This window comes from Notechis scutatus, chromosome 7 (assembly GCF_049901735.1).
Source record: "Notechis scutatus isolate UNSWTSFEM ecotype Mainland chromosome 7, rNotScu1.2, whole genome shotgun sequence".
In the NCBI taxonomy this organism is placed as follows: domain Eukaryota; kingdom Metazoa; phylum Chordata; class Lepidosauria; order Squamata; family Elapidae; genus Notechis; species Notechis scutatus.
This window is the reverse complement of record NC_142015.1, coordinates 23,344,782-23,357,418: the sequence shown is the minus strand read 5'-3', so window position 1 is coordinate 23,357,418 and position 12,637 is coordinate 23,344,782. Positions and strand designations below refer to the sequence as shown.

Here is a 12,637-nt window from a genome sequence, read left to right as displayed (position 1 = left end):
TTTATCAATGTTTTCTGGCCTCTGGGCATGTTCAATCTGCTATGGATTTCCCTCTGCCCCTTAAAACCCTTTTTGTTCTTTTGCAAATGTAAGGTTTTTTTCTAAGTCTCAAAGAAGAGGGCATTTGTCTGGGTTAAGATGGTGCCATGCCATTCTGGCTATGTTAGTCTCTGGTATTGAGACTTACATACGTATGATGGAACGTATCTATTGAAGTATTCTACCAATTTAAAAGAAGAGATAGGAGAAAGAGATAAAATATGGTCAATTGTCATATTATATATCTTTATATTAATATATCTGATTTGTATACCCAGATGTTAATGGACTGACTTCCTGCTATGTCAGAAGAATGTGATTCTTTGGGCATTGCTTCATTTCTCCATTCTTGTTTAGGGGAACAAGATGACAACAAATTGCTTGGTCTTGTCTGAGGAGAAGAAGGAGGAGGAAGGAGGAAGGAGGAAGGAGGAAGGAGGAGGAGGAGGAGGAGGAGGAGGAGGAGGAGGAGGAAGAAGAAGAAGAAGAAGAAGAAGAAGAAGAAGAAGAAGAAGAAGAAGAAGAAGAAGAAGAGGAGGAGGAGGAGGAGGAGGAGGAGGAGGAGGAGGAGGAGGAGGAGGAGGAGGAGGAGGAGGAGGAGGAGGAGGAGGAGGAGGAGGAGGAGGAGGAGAAAGGAGGAGGAGGAGAAGAAAAAGAAGGAGAAGGAGAAGAAGAAATCATCTCATGATTGAAATTATCACAAGATGAGAAAGCTATTTTTGGAAGAACTGTCAATGCAAGATAAACTTCAAAAGATCAGATTCTAGTTCTGGTTCCCCTGGCATCTTCCTTCCTTCAGTGGCCATCCAAACACTTCCCAAAATCCTAAGAACAGAACTTGAAGACCTTTGGGTACCTCATAAAGATGTTTGGTTCTTTTTTCCTAATTCTGTTTACTTCATCCACCTGCCTTACCTTTTCTGCAAGAAAAGTTATGGCTGCTTTCTTTGTGGTGCTATATTTAGTTTTGTCATAAGGAAATTTGCGTTTCCACCCTAGATTTGTTCCGATATCGTTGTTTTTTTTTGCATTCAGGATTCTTTCCTTATAGATGAGATCCCAAACTTGGAACTGGCAGAGATGAAAGACAATGTCACCAGATGATTGGAAGAACTAGGAAAGGCTAATGAATTAGACTGTCCTGCATGCTTAACAGAATAACAGAGTTGAAAGGAACTTTGGAGGTCTTCTAGTCCAACCCCCTGCTTAGGCAGGAAACCCTACTCCATGTCAGACAAATGGCAGTCCAATCTCTTCTTCAAAACTTCCAGTGTTGGAGTATTCACAACTTCTGGAGGCAAGTTGTTACACTGATCAATTGTTTTCACTATTAGGAAATTTCTCCTTAGTTCTAAGTTGCTTCTCTCCTTGATCAGTTCCCACCCATTGTCCTGCCCTCAGGTGCTTTGGAGAATAGCTTGACTCCCTCTTCTTTGGGGCAACCCCTGAGATATTGGAACACGGCTATCTTGTCACCCTAGTTCTCCTTTTCGTTAAACTAGATACACCGAATTTCGGCAAATGTTGTTTACATGTTTTAGCTTCCAGCTTAATTCTCTCTTTTGCTATCTTTTCTGACAACGATCTGGTATCCATCTATTCCATCCTTTGTAGAGCATCAACGTGATGCAAAACCTCTGCAATCATTTTTTCGTGCATATCCCCCCCCCCCCCCAAAAAGCTCCAAGGACTTTTTATTGTACATGCTCTTTCCTTAGCTTTCCTAAGGGAGATGGCGAGGCTGTCCTTGAGTCAATTCTAATGTGTCTGAGGTAAGGACAGCAGGATTTGGCAACCCTTGCGTGGCCCTAATCCATGGTTTTTATTTTGTCTCTGTGTGTGTGTGTTTGTGTGTGTGTAGCTGCCTGCTTGTCAGCCCAAGGTAGTAAGAAGAACGGAAGGAGAAGCTCATTCTCCACCTCAGGAGAAAGTACAATATGCTAGAAAAGAGGCTGAAAGAGACAGCATCTAATTGTCTCACACAAGAGAGGAGCAGTTGGCTTTTACTCCAGTCTACTTTCCTTAATAATCGTCTCCATCTTTTTCTCTCTCTCCCCTCCATTTTGTATAATCTTCTTTAAGGCAAGAGCCATGGATAACTGGTGGATGTAATTCGTTTTATCAGAAGAGCACCAGAAAAAACTATTTTATTTATTGCTGGCTGTGTTAAATGATGAACTCTCTTGCATTATTTGGCAGAAGGTGTTCTCTGCAATGCATCCGTTTCTTATTTGGGTTCACATAGTTTATCACGTAATTTTGATAAATCACATTTTTTGGTTGCTCATATCTGGCCATTCTCTCTTTTATTTCTTCATGAACCATCCTGGCCCTTTCTAGCCAAAGTGGAACACCTTCAAAACCCCATTAATGTAAGCAAATGTGCAACATTCCATAAAATAAGTTCAGTACTTCAGGGGGATGAAGGGTGGACTAGATGACCCTACCGTGCCTAAAATAGAACATGTGAATGCAGCAGCCACACTTTCATAACTGAATGGATTTTACAGAATAAGAAGCCATTTTTTCCCCCTTTGGATTCTAGAGCAACCTTTGTTTTCCCCTCCATGAAACCATTGATCTTTTTTAAAACAATATCACTCTCTTTATCTATAATCTCTCCTCTGTACTTTCCTCTCTTTCTCTTTGGTATTGACTTTTTCATTCTTCAGTTTCTCTCTTTTGCCTCTCAGCCCCTTTCCTTCAATCATTTTCTGCCCCCACCTCCCCAGGACCTCTTTCCAAGTGGTAGGTTGACACATCTGTTTCTAATTTAGACTTAAAAAAAAACCAACCAGTATCAGTTGGAAACAATGCACTCCTTTAAAACAGGACAAATGAACTCCTGCGCAAAAATCACCCGTCTCCAAAAAGTTAAATAAATTGACCCCGAGCCCTGAAACAAGTTTTCTTTGTTCAGGTTTGCAAAAAAGACAAATGAGTCCAATATGTTTCTTTTTTTTTTAGCCCCCCCCAAAACACCTTTCCATGTTAAACATGCCTTTGAGAGAGGCAAAGAAAGAGCCCTTACAAAATAGTTCACCTGGTTAACAGATGATGGTGTAACCCCCCAAAAAAAAAAAGAAAAACCTATCCAAAAAACCTTTTTGGAGAATAGAGTTTTAAGTCTGGAATGGGTTGGATAAGAAAACTGAGCTTTAACTTTTGAATGCTCGCATTAACTTGTAAAAGAACAAGCAATTGAAAGCAGATGAGCTTCTTGAAAACTTTAATGCCAACAGTTTTTTTCCCCCTCCCTTTGCATCTTAGGGTTGCAACTTTAGGCTGCCTTCCCCGAATTAAAAATTAAGGGACAAAACCAAATTCTCCAACTTACCTAGCAGGAGGATGGAAAGCACAGACATTCCGCCTCTGTGTGTATGTGAGACAGAGAGCTTTCTTCCTTTCCTTTTCTCTCCCTTTTTTTCTTCTTCTTTCCTCCACACTTCTTCCCACTCAGTAAAAAAAAAAAAAATGACAACCAGGACCTGCTCACAATTCAAACCTCTGGAATGCGCTCTGGGTAATTGCTTCCGTGCGCTGCCGGGAAAATATGCAACTTTGCCCTTCTGCCGTGCATTCCCCCTTCAGATTCCACGCAGAGGGGAGAAGAGCTGTTGTGCCTCTGGAGCCACCGATTCAGTTTGGAGCCTGTCAACATCTGGAAGGGGAGAATCAGAGGCGGAGGCAGCAGCAGCAGCAGCACAGCCGAGAGACACATCTAGGACTGCCAGAGTAATTTGGCATGTCTGGAAAGAAGAGAGGAGAGGAGAGAAGTGGGTGAGAAGCAGAGAGAGAAATTTCAGCCTGCAAGTTTTATCACATGGCTGTGTGTGTATGTGTGTGTGTGTGTGTGTGTGTGTGTGTGGGAATAAAGGTCCCTCCCTACCAACCACCAGGATTAAGGGGGGTTGTGGGGGAAAGGTTGGGCATATGCAAGCGAGCTGCTCCTTACTTCTGGCCATTGGACAGCCCAACCTTCTGGTTGGGTGGTTGGTTGTGTGTGTGTGTGTGGGGGGAAGTAAATATGCTTTCCTTTTGTCAAAAACGGTTAAAGAGATTAAACATGGAGAAGCATCTTCATTTCGCCCGCAAAGAAGAAACGAAGCTTCCCCCTTCTTCTTTAAAAAATAAAAAACCAAGCGAGAAATACGGCCTTCAAAGATAAAAGTGTTGTCTGCAGAGATGACTCACAAGAGATAGCGAATTCAACCTCCCTGCAACACCCCCCCCTCCTCCCCTGCCTGCTCTTCCACGCAGCCCCTGGAGCAGTCGGATTGAATTGTGATGGCACAGTTGCCAAAAAATGAAGGGCAGGCGTGGTTTCCCTTCGTTTGGAAGGACGCGAAGGAACCAGAGCATGCCCTAGGTGGTTTTCCTGGTAGCAATACAGAGGATTTACGGTTGCCTCCTCCTACGATATTGTTTTTTTTAAAGCTTCCCCATTATAGCCCACCACTTGGTGGTCTCCCATCCTCACATGAACCAAGTCCCAACCTCCTTAGGTTTTAAAGATCAGCCAAACTGCTCAGTGCTGCCATCTAGCAGGGCCGAAAATACTGACGTCACGAACTAAAGCAGAGGTCACCTCGGGGACCCCTCGATTCATTATTTTAAATCCCGCGGACCGCTAATAGGATCTGCCTAATGATCCGGCTGGATGGGCGCGGCCAACTTGATGTCACTTACATCAAGGGGCGCTTTGTTGGCTTCTACTCGCCCCTCCCCTCCCGGCCACTCCTTGCCTGCCCGCCCAGCTCCATAGCAGTGGTAAAATGCTACTGGTTCAGCCGAACCCGTGGTAAAAAAATTAAAAAGCTCCGACGATCAGGATTGGCCCTCCCACCCACCCGTAGCTTTTCTGTTCTTTATCCTTTCGGCTGAATGGCGCTGCGGAACCTCAGCTGGTGATTGGAAAGCTGTGTGTGCATGTGTTACGTTCACGTGATCACTGAACCAGTAGGGAAACTGGTAGAATCCCACCACGGCTCCTTAGGGCCCAACAGGAAGCAGTTGTTGGAGCTAAGCAGCCACCCCAAGAAAGAGTTGGTAAAACAGCTGGCTGAGTTCAAATGGGATCTGACCAAGAAGGAGGCTCGGCAGAAGCACCTCACTGAGGACTACGAGCATAGGCTTTCCAAGCAGAGGGAAGACCTGGGGAGTGCAAGGCCAGGTATCAGCACCTGGAGGGTCAGCGGGCTGAGATGGTCAGCCAGTTCCAGGCCACGATGCAGTCCCACTGGAACGAGGCCCTCTCAGGCTCTTCGCCACCAGTGGTCCTTCCCTCCAGCCTTCGCCCAAAGCCCTGCCCCAGGAGGCTGAAGCAGACCCCAAGTCGGAATTCCTGCCCCCCTCCAACCCACACAAAAAGACCCCGAAGGGGGAGACTCTGCAGCAACCCAACATTTCATTGCACATATCCAGCCCAGGGGGGCATAGTTTGAGGACCCCTGATTTAGAGCAATATAAATCATTCAAATATTTTTTTTTCTGTGGACCACCAAAATTTTCTCGTGGTCCACCAGTGTTCCACGAACCACCAGTTGGTGACCATTGAATTAAAGGAGGCCAGTTGCATTCACCGACTGTCTGTCATGGATGGAGCTGGCTCTCTTTGTATCAGGTCATCTCCAGTTCTAGACTTCACCTCCTGCCAATATTCGCTCATCAAATTGTTTCCGTCCCAGGATTAAAGGTTTATTCTTTCTGTCAATAAAGGATATAACCAGAGGCTCTTTTCGAGTCGGCTCGACGTGCACGGAAAGAGAAGCTGGGAGAGTGGCAGATGGCTGGTTCTAAATTCCTATCATAACTCTGAAGTAGGCTTGCAGCTATAGCCTTTAACAATGCAGGTAAGTCCTTGACTTACAACAGTTCATTTAGCGCCCATTCAAAGCTACGCCACTGAAAAAAAAATGACTTACGACAGTTTTTCCCCAGATACGGCCTTTGTAGCATCCCACGATCATGTGATTAAAAATCAGATGCTTGGCAACTGGTTCATATTTATAACCATTGCTGTGTTCCGGGGTCAAGTGATCCAGGGATGGGCTTCAAAAAAATTAGGGCAACCGGTTCTCTGCCTGGTTGCTGGGTGGGCGTGGCCTAGTTGGCCTCCTGCACCACAGCAGGGGGGGGCATTCTTTGCCCTACCCAGGCTCCTGAGGCTTGCCTTGAGCCTCCAGGAGGGTGAAAATGGCCTCCCTGGGCTCCAGAGGCTCTCTGGGGGCCAGAAACAGGCCCACTTCTGGCCTTCTGAAGCCTCCAGCTGGCCCTTTTTTCACCCTCCTTGAGCCTCTACACAGGCCCTGCACTTACCTGGGTTCCGAAACAGGCTGTGTGGAGACTCCTGGGAGAGGAAGGGCGGGGCAGTCAGTTGTTGCAACTACCGGTTCAGTAAACCAGATGTAAAATCAACACCCAGTTCACCCAAACCGGTGTGAACCGGTAGCGGCCCACTCCTGATGTGATCTCCTTTTGCGACTTCCTGTCAAGCAAAGCCAACGGCGAAGCCAGATTCACTTAACAGCTGAGTTACTAACTTAACAACTGCAGCTTAATCCACTTAACAACGGAGGTAAGAAAGGTTGTAAAATGGGACAAAACTCACTTAACAACTGTTTCACTTAACAACAGAAATTTTTTGGCTCAATTGTGTGGGTCGTACGTTGAGAACTACCTACCATGCATTCCAACATGGCAATCTTGAAAAGGTTTCTGGAGCTGGTGGCATTAATTCAAGGGAGTCAGGGAGGTTTTGCGAGGGTCACCCCCAGCAGGGTAGCCCAAGTGGGTTTAATTCTCAATGCCTTCTATTCCAATCTCTGCCACCGTCTGTGACTGACCTTCAAAAATCAGTCACGCTGAGTCTTCATCTTGAATTGATAACCAACCTCTCTGCCCCTATTATTGGTGGGATTTTCTGCTTGTTGATAAGAACTGCCAAACTCAATCGATGAGAAGAACAAAGTGTCAACTCATAAAATATTTCTCTGGTCTTTTTAGAGTTGTCAACAGAAAGTGAGGGGGGAGCAGTGCAGCAGCTTGCAAACCGAAAGTGCATTCCATGAATGTTTTCAAAGATAGTAACTAGGTGACTGAAGTTTCTGCCATACAAAATTCTAACTGGAGAGCATGATTAATGACTCTTGGCTATGGATGTGTCCTATTGGGGAATATGAATTATGGTACACTTAGCGGGTGGGGGGAAACCAGGGTCAAGGGTGACAATAAATAATGTGTCTCAGAGTCGGCTACACCCAGGCAGTGCCAGACATGTTAACTCCCAATAAATCATTTTAAAGTTTTGGAAGTTTGGCTCAAGACTCATCATTTAAATGGGGGTAACTGCCGGAGCCCTGACACAAAGACCTGAAGATGAGAATTCTTTGAGGGAAGAAAAGTACAGATCATCTGATTCCTATTTCTTTGTTCTTGTGTTGGAAAACAGGGCATGTTAATCACACGGGGGGACTGAACCAATGGTGGGATTCACCCTTTTTTTAAACTACCGGTTGTATGAGTCCACAAACCATCGATTTTAAGCTTCAAAACTGACCATGTATTCAGGGCTGGTGAGTAAAACAGCTGAGGCGTGGAAGTAAAAGGAAATAAAACACAGGAAAGGATGAGACCGGGTGGGCGGGGCCAACTGCTCACCGGCGCAACCGGTTCATGAGAACCGGTGCGAACCAGAACCACTGGACTGAACTCATGTGCACGTATTTCATTCTGTTTTCATAAGGGCTCCTCTGATTTTGCCTTCTTTCTAGAACTACTGTACTTCAGATCTCTAACGCAGTTTTTACAGAGAGCAGAGGATGAGGTTGTTTTTTTAAAAAAAAGTCAAAATATTTTATTAAGGATGTTCTACAAGAGAAGATGAAAAATGTGCATTTTTTTCTTCTTTCAAGTTTGATTAACGGATGCTTTTTAATCTTGGAAATATTAGCATTTTTAGAGTTAATAAACTTGGGATAGTAAGTCTGCTTTAACTTCACATGTTTCAAAATTCCTTTTCCCTTTCCAAAATCTGTGTATAATATGACACACAGCTATATTCACTTTATAGTACTGTATTGCCCCATCATCCATCCATCCATCCATCCATTCGTCCGTCCTTCTGTTTGTTCATTAGTCCATCTATCCATCCATCTGTCATTCTGTCTGGCTGTCCATCAGTCAGTTGATCAATCAACCAATCAATTCATTTCTATGGTTACCCACTTCCCAGAGCAACTCCAGCACCTAACAAGGCAATAATCTATTTTATTTTCCTAAATGCAAACTAAAACCAAAAGATTATAAGATATTCCTTTTGTATAGGACCAAAAAAAAATCTGGGGAAAAATCCTAGCAGGATAATTCATTTTGCTTGATCGTATGAAGTGTTTTATGTTCCTCTAAGGTTGGGGGCAGGGTGAGTTGGCACCCCATAAATAAATCAATAGGAATGGGTTCTTATTAGATGAACCCATTGGACTGTGAATCAAAGCGGTCTTTCAAGGCAGAAAGAAGCATGCTTTTTTCTCTCTGCTAGCCTACCTGTTTTGGAAAAGAGAATTTTGATTTCCAGAGCTGTCGGGCTATCAGTTGGCACCCCTGAAAATAGAAGGAGAGGACAAAAAAAAAATGCAATCTTAATCCACCAGATTTGTAATCTAATTTTCAACTGTCTTGTTACCTTATTAAAAAAAAAATATTTATTTTAAGGCAGGAAGTTGCTCATACCTTCCTGGATTAACCCAGCCTTTTCTGTGGTTTTAGCTTTCTTTTAATTATCTCTGGATAAGCAGAAAGAAAATGGACTGGGATGAAAGAAAGAAAAAGTCAGAAGCCAATATATTAAATGTTTCAGCTGTAAGCGTTAAGCAGGTCACAGTCAGTTAAGGGTAAGTATTTCCTTAGCAAATGTCAAACCTCAGCATTTCCTTCAACGTTACCTTTGGCATAAGTAGATGTGAACTGGAATTAACAGAAAAATGGAGCTGGAAGGGACCTTGGAGGTCTTCTAGTCCAACCCACTGCTCAAACAGGAAACCCTATACCATTTCAGACAAACGGCTGTCCAATTTCTTCTTTAAATTTTCCAATATTGAAGCACCCACAACTCCTGGAGGCAGGCTGTTCCACTGGTTGATTTTTCTGACTGTCGGGAAATTTCTCCTTATTTTAGGTTGCTTCTCTCCTTGATTAGTTTCCATTTGTTGCTTCTTGTGCTGCCTTCAGGTGCTTTGGAGAATAATTTAACCCTCTCTTCTTTGTGGCAGCCCCTCAAATATTGAAACATTGCTATACCATCACACCAGTCCTTTTAATTAAACTAGACTTACATAATTCTTTGATACGAGATGTTTTTGAAGGTTCTAGAAAAGGATGATTCTAAAACTCTATCTTGGTTAAATCATTTATTAAAAAGGAACCCACCCAAAGTCAGCAGAGTCCAGTAGGAAATCTTAACTCTTGCTAAAAAGAAAAGAAAAGAAAAGAAAAAAGGCATCTTGGCATGCCGATTTAGCAAATGAGCTTTGCTTTAATTTCCAACTTTTACATTCGCTTCGTTGAACAGTTCAAATGTGCAAAAAAGGACTCTGGCTGGATTTTTCCAGGTATGCGACAAATCCATGGAGGAAACAAAAAATGCATTGCATTCCTCCCCCTTCCTCGGATTCTAGAAACACCAAGTGTGTCGTGCCGCATTACGGCTTTGACAGATGAAGTCTCAAGCGCTGTCATCAAACGCTCCCCAAATGCTTCATGGCTTTAATAGAATCAATGTGTCAGGAGCCGAGGGAAGCCGGCTCCCTCCAGTGTCCCTTGAAATCCCAAGAGGTTCATATAAGACAGAGAATCAACTCCCTGCTTATTGGCCTGGGCTGACTTTAGCTTTGCTGAATTTAATGCAGCTTGCTTTTCAGTGGACGTAGCTAGAAGTCAAAGCTATGAAACCGGCATGGAATGCTCTGCATTCAGCCTGGAGTTTGATCCTGACCGGCTCAAGGTTAGCTCAGCCTTCCATCCTTCTGAGTTGCGGTGGCGCAGTGGTCAGAGTACAGTACTGCAGGCTACTTCTGCTGCCTGCCAGCTGCCTGCAGTTTGAATCTCACCAGGCTCAAGGTTGACTCAGCTTTCCATCCTTCTGAAGTGGGTAAAATGAGGACCCAGATTGTTGGGGGCAATATGCTGACTCTGTAAACCACTTAGAGAGGGCTGTAAAAGCACTGTGAAGCAGTATATAAGTCTAAATGCTGTTGCTAGTCCTCCCTCCCTCCCTCTGCTTCCTTCCTTCCTTCCTTCCTTCCTTCCTTCCTTCCTTCCTTCCTTCCTTCCTTCCTTCCTTCCTTCCTTCCTTCCATATAGGCACAGTGGCTAGAATGCAGTATTGCAAACTAATTCTGCCAACCGCCAGCAGTTTGATCCTGAGTGGCTCAAGGTTGACTCAGCCTTCCATCCTTCCAACGTCGGTCAAATGAGAACCCAGATTGTTAGGGACAATATGCAAAACATTGTAAACTGTTCAGAGATGCTGTAAAGCACTTATGGGGCAGTATATAAATCTCAGTGCTATCACTATTTCCAAGAAAGTTGACTACATTAATGTATCGGAAAGAATTATAGGAAGCAGTTTATTAAATCATTCATTTTATTTATATTTATGCTGACTCTGTAAACTGCTTAGATAGGGCTGTAAAGCACCGTGAAATGGTATATAAGCTCTATTGTCTCAAAGGTGCTTTTTCAAGAGGCAACTGGACTTTCTGGTTTTTCTTTGAAGACGTTTCTTTTCTCATCCAAGAAGCTTCCTTTTCAGCGGAAAGGTCTTCAGAGAAAAAGCAGAAAGTCCAGTCGCCTCTTGAAAAAGCACCTTTGAGACAACCATGACCTGGGTGACCAAGAATCTCCGTAGACATATAAGTGCTATTGCTATTTATATTACCATCCATCTCACTAAAGCAACTCTGGATGGTGAGATAATTAAAACATCAGTATAACAATAAATAACACAAGCTGAAAGGAGAAGAGGGAAAAAAATGAAGCTAACCCATCCACACTGAATTAATAATATGTCAAATTATAAAACATTCCTACACCTGTTTCCAAGTTGGCATAAGAAAGAGAGGGGTGGACCCTGAAGGAGCATACAGCACATGAACTCAGAAGCACATTCCAAGCTTATCTCACAAAGATTGTAGCTGAGGCAACCGGGCATTCTGGGTGTGAAAATCCTCTATTGGAGAGCATGATTGATGACACCCAGCCCATGAACGTGTTTCATTGGACAATCTGAATTATGATACACCCAGAGGGGTGGGGGGGGGGGAAACAGGGTCATAGGTGATTGTAAATTACGTATCTCAGAGTTGCCTTCATACAGGTCATGCCAGCATGTTGCTCCTAATAAATCCTTTTTTTGAAGTTTGGCTTGAGGCTCATGATTTAATTAGGGGCGATCGCTGGAATCCTGACATAATACTTTAGCAGCTTGACTGACCTCTTGAGCCCCAAACCTGGGAGAAGGGATAGGGCTTAAAGGTCTTGTGAATAGCTGGTAGAGTCTGGCCAATCTAATTTGGGTTAGGATGGTGTCGCAAAGGGCAGGCATAGCAACCAGGTGGGTATTTTTCTTGGGTTCTGCTAGATGACACTCTTTCATAGCTCAGATTTCAAGTTCTGCATTCAAAGCAGAACCATGTTGTGTGTTTGTGTACCTCTCTGTTAGTCCCAAGATTTAAATGCTGGGTTTATTCCTTGCATCTTTTTGAGTCATTTGGCTTCTCTTCCCCCTGGCCTTGGAAATATTTTTTCCTATTCTATTAAAACATTTGTTATTGCTTAGAAGAGTTGACTATGTGCGTTAGTGGTGGGGTTTCTTCTGTCTTTCCTTTAAATCTGTTTTAAGCAGGACTACAAGCAGATAATAATAATAATAATAATAATAATAATAATAATAATAATAATAATAATAATAATAATAATAATAATAATAATAATAATAATAATAGCAGCTTATATCCTCCAACGCTACCTGAACAGTTCCTAGGTCCTTGGTTAGTACTCGAGCTGTTGAGTTACCAACCAGCCCCAAAGGCTGTGAATCTCACCAAAGACTAACCATAATACTAATACGAATGAATACTAGCCTTTATTGTCATTGTACATGGTATATACAACAAAATTGGTTTAGCCTCTACTGGTGCAATCCATAACAGAAATACAAGACAACATGAATAGTATAGAAAATAATCTTTATACAAGTAATTGGGGGTGGGGGGTGGGAAACTAGTCACACATTTAAGGAAAAGTAATTTCTATGGAAGAGTCATTGGAATTGATGCAGAGCATGTACCAAGAAGGGTCTCTTCCCATCACTTCCTCGATGAGAGAAAGAGAGAGAAACCAAAATGATTGTGGAGATTCCTCTTTCCTTGCAAGTGCCTAACAAACCTCTCCCTGACTAAATTTAGCAATAATTGGGATTTGAAGAGAAAATGACGTGCTGTCTCCATCAGCAAGTTTCATTCAGTTAATTTTGAATGGCATTGGGCTGTTTGCTTTTGAGATATCCTTTATATTTTTCTTTTATTAAGAATGTTGTGAT

At 43.2% G+C, this 12,637-nt stretch overlaps 1 protein-coding gene across 2 annotated transcripts in view; it reads right to left on the bottom strand.

Annotated features, from left to right (window-relative positions):
- The window catches only part of CLMP (CXADR like cell adhesion molecule), a 48,222-nt gene extending 44,163 nt beyond the window's left edge, over positions 1–4,059 (bottom strand). Inside the window, exons 1-2 of one of the 2 annotated variants that reach the window (XM_087970139.1) lie at positions 3,995–4,059; positions 3,377–3,788 (exon numbers count right to left, since the gene is read on the bottom strand). In XM_087970139.1, coding sequence (XP_087826265.1) covers positions 3,377–3,404 — 28 coding nt within the window. In that variant the 5' untranslated portion in view covers positions 3,405–3,788; positions 3,995–4,059. Of the gene's footprint in view, positions 1–3,376; positions 3,875–3,994 lie in introns of those variants that run through there. The other variant, XM_087970138.1, reaches the window with a different exon arrangement.
- Positions 4,060–12,637: the final 8,578 nt, after the last annotated feature.